General features: G+C 34.3%; 1 protein-coding gene across 3 annotated transcripts in view; it reads left to right on the forward strand.

Moving 5' to 3' along the window:
- The window catches only part of CNOT2 (CCR4-NOT transcription complex subunit 2), a 130,707-nt gene that overhangs the window by 91,953 nt on the left and 25,115 nt on the right, over window positions 1-13,639 (forward strand). For 2 of the 3 annotated variants that reach the window (XM_027071259.2, XM_027071258.2), the window contains exon 4: window positions 4,357-4,423. In XM_027071259.2, coding sequence (XP_026927060.1) covers window positions 4,357-4,423 — 67 coding nt within the window. The other variant, XM_053226492.1, reaches the window with a different exon arrangement.

A 13,639-nucleotide genomic window follows, 5' to 3' on the forward strand; every position in this document is an offset into this window, starting at 1 on the left:
GTTATCTTCTTACAGTTTTTCTTTTTGTGTCTGTTTGCTAGATTTCGTTCTGACTTCAGTGTTTTCATTTTTTAAACTGTACTGTTTTTAATTTTAAAATGTTCTTCAGATTCTGTCATAGGTTGAGAACTTCTTTTCTGTTATGTTTTTTTCCTGTTTGTAGATATATAGTCAAAGTTATACTTCTTTGTTACTTTTGTGCTGGATTAATAGCAGCATGTTAGGAACTGTTCTGTCCATACCTTTACGTATATTATACAGTGAATTTTTTGTAAGGATATTTAAAAACTTGTTTCAATTTTTAATTGCTTTTGTGATCAGGGAATTTTTTATTTAACCAAAATTTCTTGCATTTTGAAGACATTTGTTAGAAAATAAATTCTTGACAAAACTGATTTTAGTGTTTAATATGTTTTGTGAGTGAAGGTACATTTATTGAAGGGAATAATGGAGAGGTGGTCACTGTTGAGAAGCAGAGAATAATTAACACCTTTGTGTTGTTATGGATTGCTGGCAGGAGCCACATTTGTTTATTATTAAATTTTTAACTATCTATCTATTTTCATATATATTTTTAAAACAAAAAATTTTTAGACTTTTTTTGGTCATGGATTTCAGAGTTGTATCTTGTAAATACAACTGTATCTTTTAAATACGGTGTCTAATTTATCGATTTTCTTAACATTGTATACAATAAAGGATTAAACGGGCTTTTTGTTGGGTCACGGAAATAATTAAATCACATTACTATTTCTTCTAGCTGCTTCCTGGTTTTTGTTGTTGGTTGACTGCAGTGTGTTTTATAGACTGTTTGAAAAATGAGAAAGACTGATTGAAATGGTTTTGGACTGGGAACATGGTAACCTTGTTGGTTTCAGCATTCTACTGATTGTGTGACATTTAATTTTTTTCTACCATTTCCCCCATCTGTGAACATAAGTTCTTATTTTGCCTGGAATTTGTGATGATGAACTTCTTTCTTTAGCTTCTTAGACAAAAATTAATATAAATGTAGGGTACTTTTCAATAAGTTCCCCAAAGGCTGAATGACCCTCTGCCTGCTGTTAAAGGGAGTCCTGCATTGGGAGGAAAATTAGATTATTAGCAGCAGTTGCTACCATTTACTGAGCACTTACTATGTGCCATATCTTATCTCATTTAATCTTCACTTCAACTCTATGAGGTAGGTAGTGTTACTTCCATCTTACAGGAAAGGAACAAAGGCCCGGCTCTCCCATAGGTAAGTGGCAGAACCAGGATTCAAACCTAGATTTTTTTTTCTGACTCCAAAGCTGGGCTTATGTTGCATTCCCTACTGTAATGTGCCTATTGATCTAAAGTTTCACATTTTTCTAAGAAATTTATATTATTAACTTTCAGCATTTAAAATATATGTAAGTTTTCTGTTGTCTGTTAATTGTAGTTCTTGCTGTGCCATGGTACATTTCTTACACATTTTCTTTGCCCTTATAAATAGCAGTTCTATCCATTCACGTTCCTTTATTGTGTGTTAATACATTTTTAGCACTGACATATTTCATGAAGCATGCTCTCAGAGTTTAAAAATACATACCATTAGGGACTAGTTTTATAAGAAATCATACATTTGTATTTTTGACGTTTTGAGGCAGTCATTTTAATATCTGTTTGCGTAGCTAATTAATGCTTATTTTACATGGATGTTTTGAAGGTTATAAACTCTTAAGTTTAATAAAACTACTTTCCTATTCCTGTAGAGTATCGTTAGTACTAACTTTCTTCATGTTCTCTCACACATAGAGAAAATGGTAATATTTATTATGTCATACTGGTAAATGGGTCACCCTACTGCTCTTGGTCTCCAGTACTTGACTCAGGGAGCCATGCCCCTCTCTACCTTCATGCTGTGCCTCCCTCCCTCAGCCTCCTGCTGTTGTGAGGGCTGATATCTTGGCACATCTGTAATTTCTGTGGGTATGTAAATTTTGTGAGAAAGTGGACGAAAATGTCTCTTTGGAGTTATGTATTTAGTAAACATAATTTTATATTTAGTAAACATAAATTTCTGGGAAAAGTAAAATTTTTAAGAGGTCCTTCTAAAATGTTCACATTGTGGATCATTCTGAGACCTGTATTCATATTTTCCAATCTCTTATATTTGAAGCTTTTGGAAACTACTCTTTTACTTTTATTTGTACATTGATAACAGAAAATCATGATTTTAAGTATTTTATATAAGCCTTTTATCTTCTGTCACCAACTAAAGCTTTATTATATGTTACACATTTTCTTTGATTTTTTTTTTTTTTTTTTTTTGTAATTTGGAAATGAGCCTTTTAAGGTGCTTAAAATATTTCCAGTTAGTTGGCAACAGTAATGATGATTGTATCTAACAAAAGAACTTGATCAGGCATAAAATGCGTATTCTTTTAGTTTGATTGGTTAGATGGTGTACCCTCTGGATTTGAGAAGGAATATTTATAAGGTTTGAGGCTTTTTAAAAAAATTTTTTTCTATATTTAAATACTATTTTCTGAGTAGTGTGTTACTCAGCCCTACCTCAGGAGAGTGATGTATATCATTAGTTTAAAACTATTGTATGAAAGTTTTTGTGAATTTTTGAATAATTTGAACACCTCAGAATTTTGACATGAAAATAGCATGAAATGTGCATTGTAAATTCTCTATGTAAGTATTGCTACTTCTGATTTCCCTAATGTAGTCGATATCAGCACAGTTCTTCACTGGATACCAGAGTGGCCTGATAGTTCCCTGTCTGGTGACTCTTTACCCTCTTCCTTTTCTCTAAACCTCAACCATTTCAGCAGGACATCAAAGAAAGTTGCTTCTGCCCCAGAGTGCCTCTCTTTTATAGTCCCACTTCTGCTGTTCTGGCTTAGTAACATGTCTCCATACATTTTTGCTGTTGGAATTATCATCCTAGGGCACAGTTTGATCAAGTCACTTCCTTGTTTAATATTATTTTTTCTCTTTGTTGCCATAGGTGGTAGTCATCTGGCCCCAGCATATTCTTTTATTTTCCATTCTTCTGTGTATGCCCAAATGCGCATAGGCGTATAAGCCCCACCTCCCTTCAGTAATTACATGTTATGAAATCACTGGTGTTTTTTATTTTGTTTGTATTCTAATCCTGTCACTAACTTTCATCATACTTTTACTCACTGCGTATTCTCAGCCTGGAAGATCCTTCATCTGTACCCACATCAGATGTTACTGCTCTATAAAATATTCCTGTTACCTCACCCTCATTTAGAGTTATCTTCCTCTGGTGATACTTCAGAGCACTTACTGCATTGTATCTTAGAGTATAATTAGGTGTGTAATTCATTCGCTTCTACTAGGGTGTAACTCTTAAGATGATATGGCCCAAGGTTTATATAGTTAAATTATTTTGGTGGTTGCTTAATATAAGAGAATACACAAACATACACTTAAGTGTACACATTTTTATTTACTCATTTTATCTACTTTGTGTATAACACTGCCACATGCAGTGCCCAGTCTCTGTGAGGAAATAAAAAATGAATATATATAACATGTTCCATGAATATAACATGCCTTCAAAGAATTTATATTCTACTAGGAAAAAAAGACACTGATGCAATAAATTGAAAGACGTTGATAAGTGCCAAAGTCACATCACTCACTCACCGTATACATTATATACTATGTCTATATATAGTATATGTAGTATATGTATATGTATATGTAAGTATTTTGTATATGTAACTTACAAGTTACATATACTTACAAGTATATGTAAGTAATTTTGACTTGTCCTTTGGTATTGGGCCCTCTGCCCACTTACTATATGATTGTATGCATGTTTGTTACATTTTTCTACCCATTTGATACACATCAACTATTTGCAAATATAAATGTTAGGAAATATTCTTACAAAATATAAAACTTTCCTACTTAGGTAATTTTACTTTCAACTTTTAATAAACTGAATTTAGAATTTAGCTTAGTATATTATCTAAGAATCAAGTAATTTCACTGACACATGTATAGAGGCTGACTTTTTGAGATGCTGCCTTCATGGTTTTGTTAGCCTAGTTTTTTGTTTTTGTTTTAAGTGAAATAATGATGCTGCTGTAGTTTTATTTGGAGTAACTTGAAACAAAACTTGTAGTAATCAGAAATTAGTTTTATAGGTACATTTTGATTTCATCCAATTGTGATATTTTCTCTAGAAACATGGAATTCATTATGTAATACTTGTTTTGTGATGTTTTGAAGAATGAGAAATGTGTGTTGACTCTTCCATTATGATATATTGTACAGATTTGTAAAGTGTAAATGCATTGCTCTGTGTACTTTCTTTACGCTCTAATATAATTAATTTGTTTCTAGATGCTGGCATCACCATCTACGTCAGGTCAGCTGTCTCAGTTTGGGGCAAGTTTATACGGGCAACAAAGTAAGAATTTTGTATTTATTCTGGGATACTTGATTTAACACAAAAATAACTACCAAGTAAAGAACAATCAGTGCTGCCCTTGTGGGTCAGTTCTAGGATTTGAAAGAAAAGATTTTTAATTTTCAATTTTCCTTATTTCACTCACATAGCAAAACTTATTATTTCAGACCTAATTCAAAATTTGTTGTTATCTGGATATAGGATAGATTGAAATTTATTTTTACATCTTTTGTATCTGTACATTCCTTTGTTAGTACAGTGTTTTTTGAAGAAAAATTTGCTGAGCAAATAAATAATAGACATTCTCTGTGTTTTCAGTTAGAGGAAGTTAAAACATTTTTTGTTTGGTCAGTTGAGTGGATTGTTTTGTTTGTGTTTTTTGGCTTTTTTATTAATGAAAGACCATAACAATTTGTGAAATGTTCTGTTTGTTTAGCACGTATTTCTTCTTTCACTTTAGCTCAGTCTGGATATAGAACATATGTTTTTGACTCACAGTTCAATGCTTTTTCCAAATATAAGATTGAATTTCTTTTTAAGTACGGTAATGCTTTTATACCGCTTAGCACAGTGCCTGGCGCATAGTAAGCGCTCAATAAATGTTAGCTATGATTATCACATAAAATTTTTATAAAACTAAGTAATAAAATCTTCCAATTTTTTTCAAATTAATTGTCCACACTGTTAAATATTAATAAGATTTTATTATCTCTAATTTTCTAAGATTTTATTATCTGATTAATGTCAGAGACTGATGTCTCATCTCTGTTAATAGAAGGGGAGTGTTAAAAGGGATATAAATTCCCACCAAAGATTACAGAAATAAAGTAACTGGAGGAGACAGTATGCTCACTGAGGATCTTAAGCAGCTTCAAATAAAAATCAGTTATTTGATTTGGGACCCTTTCCCAGTATAATAAAAAGCAAAATTTTGATAGGTATCAGAATAGTTCGTCAGACCACTTTATTGTTCAAATTTATTTTGAAGGTTAGCAGAAGGAGGAACTTATTTTGTTAGACAAATATAGCTTCCATCTACTTTATTCTTCCTTCCTCTTTTGCTGTGGGGTGCAATTTTGTTAATACAGAATTAGTAAATAAAATTATTAATTGCATATAGATATTAGCACTTTTCCTGTAGTCATGTAGAAAATATTTTTTAAAAAGCTTTACATTGCATAAAAGAGGTGTTGCTTACTTATCCACAAATGTTCATTCTAATTGTTGAGGGGATGTTATTAGCTAGTAATTTGTTTCATTTAGCCTGTGTTTTAATATGAAACCTACTACTTTCACTGTTCTGGCAGTCTTTACCATGAAAATATCTAGTTATTTTAAAGCTACCCTTATCTCTATAGAGTAACTGCAAAGAACTTACTTTGTTTTCTTTTTAAAGCCCACAATTTATCACAGCAGAAAGTAGATATGGAATGGAGAAAAATGATACTTGAGAAGCTAAGGTTATTTATGAAGGAGAATGGCAATTATTTTACAGTATAATCAGCTATATGGACTTCTAAAATCTGCTGTAATTTTTTACCCTGCAAATGTGAAATTGTAATTGGGTTAAGATATGGAATGGGTTAATGTTTGAAATACAGTTTTTTATTGGTATCAGACACTTAATTAACTTCTTTATGTGTGTAAAATGGTTGTGTTAATTATTGAGTATACAAAGATTAATGAATGAACAAAGTTGTTTTCATTAGATAAAGTATTTTGTACTTGGTCATTTAAAAAGAAATCACATATGACAGATATTTCCTGTTGGAATTTAGTATAGTACATGGCTGTATTCCTCCTGTAGCATTGGCGAACCAGCATTTTCAATGCATGACTCAGTCTTTTAACTAAGACATTGTAGGTATTAGTCTACAGAAAAATTGACCCTTAGGTCAACTGGAACTGAAATGTCTCAAGTCAGGGTACAGTTATTCCTTTCCAGGGTACAGATCTAGAAGGTACAACTAGTGAAAAAAAGACAGGGGCTGGATTCCCAGTCTCTGTTCATTAGGATAGACCCGAAAGGGCCAAATATGTCATTTAGCTGCTAAGTAGTCTGAACACACCTTGTCAGAGAGAACACCAGCTACTCTGTGGGACTTGAGGCTCTGGGTTTCAGTAGTATAAATTAGTCAGAATGTTAATACTTGAGAAGCTAACCTCAATAAAGGATAGTGAGATAGAAGGAATAGTAGGTGGGATAGATTAGTGACATTCTTCTTATGGTAACTAATTCTAATTGTGCATTAGGCTTGATATAACTTGCCTCCAAAGTGTATTAAATACTACCATTCACTCTGTATTCAGATTGGCAAAGTTCAGCAGGAATTTGTACCATTAAAATGGAGGTCTACCATCTGTTTTGTGTTCTTTTTTTAATTTTTATTTCTTTAACATTTATTCATTTCTGACAGAGACAGAGCGTGAGTAGGGGAAGAGCAGAGAGAGAGGGAGATGCAGAATCTGAAGCAGGCTCCAGACTCTGGGCTGTCAGCAGAAAGCCCGATGTGGGGCTTGAACTCATGAGCCATGAGATCATGACCTGAGCTGAAGTCGGACATTTATTTAACTGACTGAGCTACCCAGGCACCCCGTGTTTTGTGTTCTTGATGATTACAGAGGTTAGAGGTGGAGAAGGAAGAGTAGCCTCCAAAACTGACACTCACAGAGATTAAACAAGGGAGGACGTTCCTCTTGGAATGGATACGGGCCTGGTGAAGCCTACATTTTGCCTGATTTGTGTGGAAGTAATTGTGTAGTACATAAGGGTACCTAGAAGATGCTGGACTAGGGGCTTGTATGATCACAGGTTCCAGTATAGTCTGACTGTATCCAAATATGTAACTTACTTTTCATCTACGAGTTCATGTGAATACTGTGCATTAAATGATAGCTATAGAAGCTATTGAATGGAATCTTGTGTTCAAGTTGCATAATGTTCTCTACTTGTCATCTTTGCGTGTGTAAGATTTTGGGTATGCCTTATAGGTTTAAAGACCCCCTTGGGCTTCCTAAAGCTACCAACTAGTTTGGAATTAACAAGGAACCAGGAATTAATCTCTCCACAATATTCAGCGCATTGAAATTAAATGGTAGTAAAATTGGAGTGACTTCTTCTTTCTTACCAAAAAGATTTAGAGCTTTGGAGAATTGGACAGAAGGGAAACTACTATTTACTGAGTGCTTCCTGTATTATAGGCACAGAGGTTAACTAGCTCTCAGGATGAATCCATGATAAATATTTGTATCTGAATTCTCTGAGGACCTGGGTCATTTGCTGGGGAAAGAAATAAATTTGTCTTTCTGGGATCTGGACTCCTGACTTGAGAGCAGTTGGCACATTCTCATGCTTTGAACAATATCCTCCTGTTTTAAGAACACCTAGATGAAGGCTGTTTTGTGGAGAACCAGAGCACAGGTGGGTGATTGAGAAGTGGTGCTGTTGACAGTGTTTTAGGCAGATGACACATTTCAGAAAATTATAGGACCATTTAACAGATACTTGAATTAATACTGAATGCTCTGGGAGTTCTTGTTCTCAAGAACATGTTATAGTTGGGGAGGTCAAGACATTTATATGTAAAATGTTACATAACAGCCTACAATGCTAATACATAGGTTAAAAAGTATTGTGTTGAATGGTATGGACAGATTTAGGGTTTAGAGAGAAAAAAGCACAGTAAGCTTCAAAAAGAAGATAGGAATTGAGTTTAATTGGAACTTACTGAGTGCCTACCATAAAATGAATGGCATAATGTTGCCTAGTGCAGATGTGTGGTAGAAGAGGTCATTCTGCTGTATATACACTGTATGTACAGTGTACCTACTGCTGTGATGTTACTGCCTTTATTTATTACATGTCTTTACTGCCTTTGTATCCTCTGTATTCTGTACATCTCAGGCACTCAGTAAATGTTTATAGAATGCATGTTGAGCAAGCTGTAGTTAATCTGGTAGATAAGTACACAAGGTATTTTATTACAAAGCAGAGGAGGAAGGACCGAGTTTTCTGGCTATTTCAGAGGTGGGAGTAATCATGTATCTTGGAGAATGATCAGGAAAGCATTTACAAATGAAGTCATGTTTAACATTGGCCTTAAACAGACTGTGGGGTAAGGTTGTTCTAGTGGTGGGAGCAACACCTACAGCATGGGGTAATTTGGGGGCAGTCTAGTTTATCAAGGCAAGGGAAACCTCTTAGGCTATTACATTGGTTTCATTCAAGAAGTATGATCTTTATAGTTCTGTGGGATATATCTCAAGATCTTTACCATTTTTCAAGGTCAAGAACACAAGCATACAGTTTTCCTGCAGAAAACAACGATTTTGTGAAAACCATTACTTCATTAGACTGTAAGTTTATTTTCACCTTTAGGACCACCTGTTGACTTTTTTTTTTTTTTTTTTTTTTTTTGCATAGGTGTGTTTCACATCCCACCTCACCCACCCCCAGAAAGTTAATACTTACTGCATATTTACTATGTGTATGGTGCTATTTTAAGTACTTTATAGGAATTAACTCATTTCATCTTCACAACTGCCCCAAGAGAGGTTAAGGGATTTGCCCAAGGTTTTACAGGCAGTAAGTACTAGAGCCAGGATTCTATTACTTAGTAAGTGTAACTGTATGAACATCAGTTGAGAACAGAAGTTTCTTTGAATCCTGGACGTTACATATTACTTACTGAATGTCATGACCCTAGATAGTGGGCTGTTAGCACATAATAGAAACAACAAATGTTAAATCCACAGATTTAAAGAGTTTTCTGACCAGGGCATGGTGGTAGTATTTAGTTGGCTACTTCTACCATGGGTGAAATATTATTCCAGGATGTAAGAGTATGGCAAATAATAAAGATCTTGTTTTCATGGAGCTTATATTTTAATGGGGAAAAAATAATTGTGCAGACAACTAGGAAATAACATGATTCTGGTAGTAAGCACTATAATAATTAAGTCAGGTTAAGGGATGAGTGGATGGAATTAGTATTTCACATGGAGCAGTCAAAGAAGTTATCTCTGAGGAGGTGATATTTGAATGGAAACTTGAATGTTGAAAAAGGGACATCTTTGGAAAGATCTGGGGGATCTTTGGAAAGATCAGGTACAGACGACAGCAAATGGATCCTCATCAGAATGTAAGAATGAACTTAATGAGTTAAAGGAAGAGTGAGAGGGCCAGTGTAATGAACAAAGAAAGTAGAAGATTAATGGGGTAGCAGGTGTCAGATCATGGAGTCTTGTAGAGATTTTATAAAGACTTTGGATTTATTCTAAGTTTAATGGAAGGATTTTAAGATACAGTTTCATTTTTAAAAGATCACTTTGCTCTGTAGCAAAGGGACTGAGTGGTGAGGGCCAAATGATAAGAAGAGAAAGACAGTGCTACTGCTGCAGCATTCCAGGCAGGAAAATAGGCTTGGGCCGGGGATGGAGGTGTTAGGAAGCGGTCAGATTTGGGATATTTTGGAGATAGAGCTAATATGATTTGGTGATGTAGGATGTGAAAGAGACAGACCAAAGATTTCTAAAGTTTGAGACCCGCATTACTTTGTGAATGGGTGTCATGAATCTAGAGTGGGAACTTAGGTTGAGGAGGAGTAAGCTAAATGTTGTCAGGTACTCTCAGCTGGTTCCAATATAGCAGCAGCTTTTTTCATAGTTGAGAATGGCGAAGCCAGTTAACTCCATCCATGTTTCTTTCTTGTTCCATACATCCTTAGTACCCAGAAGCAAGCCCATTCCTCCTCCACACTATATATCACTTGTCCTCATTTTCATACATCTTATTGTTTTCTCATACTGAATTGTTACAATGTTTTTACCCACCTGACTCATCATCATCACCACCATCAAATACCTGACTAGATCTCTTTCATTATTTTAATTCATGTTCTATCTCCTCCAGAAATATTTTCTGATTCCAAATCCATTTTACTTTCATATCTGAGTTAGTGGTCCCTCCCATATACATCAGGGCACACTGTGTATAGTGTAAACACCTGTTTTGTGGCATTTAAAAAAAAATCTATACTTCAACAGAATAAGAGAAGGGAAGGTATTCTAGGTTGGGAGATGGATATGAATAAAAGTTCAGGGACAGATTTGGAGAGAGGACCAGGGAAAAAAGGAAGATTGTTCAATGAAGCTGTGGGGGGAAGCAAAGATTAGAAGAATCTTTTGGGTCATGACAGAGAATTTTAAAAGACTAAACTGTGATTGGATTTAATACTATAGGACAGTGATTCTCAACTCTAGCTGTACCCCTAAAAACACCTCGAGAATTTTTAAAATCCCACTGGCCATGAATTGCCTGGATTCAGACTAAGTGACAATTTCTGGGTAGGGGACCCAGATTTTAAAGTTCCCCAGGTGATGTAAGCGTTAGCAACTACTATAAGAAGTGGAAAATAATTGGTTGAAAGTAAGAGTCAAGAAATTGAATCATTATATTCTTCATTATTTGTGATCTTGGGTAGGTAACTTAATTCCTAATGTTCTTTATCTGTAACTTTGTTGGATGATCTCTGTGGAGACTTTCCTATTTCTAAAATCCTTTGATTTTAATGAAGGAAAATGTATAACAAAATTATGTTGCAGGGAAGATTAATCAGCTAAGTGCAGGGCAGATTGGAGGTAAGAAGATATGAGGACAAATTGGAGGTTAGAAGGTGGTTATTCATTGTTAGTGTGGGCAGGACAGTGAGTTCCTAGGAGAAGCTAGTTGCTTTGGAAATGGAAAAGGGGGCACATTAAGCCCTCTTGCACCAATTCATAGATTTTCTACCCTTTCCTTAATAAAGATTTCAGGAGACTTCATTTAAGTGTGAGTGTTCAAGGGTTTGGTTGCTATGACTAGTTTCTTTTCTTGTAACTTGTATTATTAATACTTGTTTTTAGCAAAATATTGAATAAAGGATGGCATATTTTGCCATAAAGTACTTAACAGATGTGCTCATAACCAGTTGTGCAGTGGAAATAATTCATAGAAACATTTCTTAGATCATATTCTCTTGGATTTCTGAAAAATGATCAATAAAAAATTGAATTCATTCTCTGTTTAGCACCCTGCCAAATTAGAGGTAGGAATCTACTTGGAGTATGTTCATATATTTCTCCTAATACTGTATTATTCTTTGTTAGCAATTTGTCAAATTGAAAGAAAAATTTGATTCAGAACTATAAAGTTTTTTAACTACTTTTTAACTTTTTGTTCATTCTTTTATACCTCATAATATTTTTTACCTGTTGTAGTTATTTTATGCCAAATTTTTTATGAGATCTTTTTTCCCCCACTTTTTCTTTTAGATTACACATCTTCTTCTTGGTATAGTATTTTGGAGAGGGGTTTTTTTTTGTGATTGTTTCTAATTATATCATTAAAAGAGTAGTTTTCCCTCTTTGACCTTACCCAGTTGTAATTGACTCATGTTACTCAAATTTAATGATTTAGTATATTTTGTTTCCTAAAAATAAGTCTTTGTATGTTCTTATTCAGTGATACTCTCTCTGTTTTAAAAGAATTCAGTTTTTAATTGAATTTGAAATAGCTTGATTAGTAAGTTATTCAAAGCTTCATGATCCAGTTTGAAAATGATGCACTCCTCTTATTTTTCATAACTACCTCATTCAAAAAAATGCAACTCAGACTGATTGAACTTACCTGTTTTATGAAATTCAAGAGTGTTAAAGGAAAAATAAAAGTAAACACTGATCTTTGAGTTTATGTCGTACTGTCTTCCTCCATTCTCAGCACTATAAATTAACTCGTGTGCCAGTAGCCAGTCGACTAAATAAATAACCATAGCCATTCTTGTTTCTGTCTCCAAAAGTTTTTTGCTAATGTTCAGATAATCTGTAGTCTCTAAGATATTTCTGAAGTTCTAAATTTTCATAATACAGCATAGAATATGTATATGAAGGATTGAAGTAAACAAATCTTAATGAGTCTTTAGTAAGGTATACTGATTATTAGAAAAGAGCCAAAGGATACTTGATTTTTTTAGAAAGTGTATGTTTATTTATAGTGCTGAAAGTATAAGAGTGAAAAAGAAAGGGAAAGTAAAATTAGAACTAAAACTTGACAGGTATAAAGACAGGAAGAAAGAAGATGGAGGGAAAAGATGAAGGGATGAAGGTTTAGAAAAATTTTGAAGAGAGGTAAATATTTTGGGGGGGGTAAGGCAAAAGAAAAAAAATAGAGGTGTCTCAAATTGGTAGACACTCACAAAGAGTGTTCACTTAGTGTTATATTGGGCTCGCATAGGGTTTCCATGAAGAACACTAGGAGTTAAGAGATCTAAATTCTAATCTTGGTTCTTCGTGTCACCTTGGAAAAGTCAGTTAACTCATCTGAGCTCAGATTCCTCATCTGTAAAATGCGAACATTGGACTAGGTGATCTTTAAGGTCCCTTCTGGCTCTAAAATTGTGTAATACTTCTTGGTGGTCAGTAATTGTGTGAAACACATTCCTGTTGTTAATTCACAGCTATTGCTGATTTTAGGACAGCATATTTGGGGAAAAGGATGTAAACTCCCTAAGGGTAGGAGCCTTTTCTGTCTTGTTCACTGCTGTATCCCCAGCAGCTAGCACAGTAGTTGGCACATAGGAGGCACTCAATAAATGTTTGTTGAATGAGTGATATGAAAAGTATCACTTTGGTGGTTCCTTATGGGAGCATCTAGAGGGCCTAGAGGGAAACTAGAGTGGATGAAGAGAAGGAAAAGACTGATTTCTTCTGAAGAAATCTTATATGGCTGATTTTTAATCTCTTGTTTTTCCTTATTTTGTCCTGATTCACAGAAAGTGTCTGCAGCTAGTGGTATATTAATGGTCACAAAACTTTTAGTGACCATACATACATATGGTGAACTACACCAACATATAATCTAAGCCAGTTAGTTCCCTTCATGTCACCTAAAGAAAAACAGAACCAGCCTCTGTTCCTCATGGAACCTGTCTGAAAAGAGTACACATAGAATATATTGAGTTGGTTTATTGGCTTCATTCACTTGGGAAGCCAAGTTAGGCTACAAGCCAAGTACTGAGGCCCCCAGATTCCCGTGAAATCTTTGTGATCCACTGGTATCCTTGGGATAGAAGATAGTACATTGTTATGTCAAAGATAAATTTTTCAAAAGTTCTTGAGGTAAAACATTCAGAAAATATATTTACTCTAATTTTTTGGAGGTTATAGTTTCAAAATATTCAG

This window comes from Acinonyx jubatus, chromosome B4, assembly GCF_027475565.1.
Source record: "Acinonyx jubatus isolate Ajub_Pintada_27869175 chromosome B4, VMU_Ajub_asm_v1.0, whole genome shotgun sequence".
Taxonomy (NCBI): Eukaryota; Metazoa; Chordata; class Mammalia; order Carnivora; family Felidae; genus Acinonyx; species Acinonyx jubatus.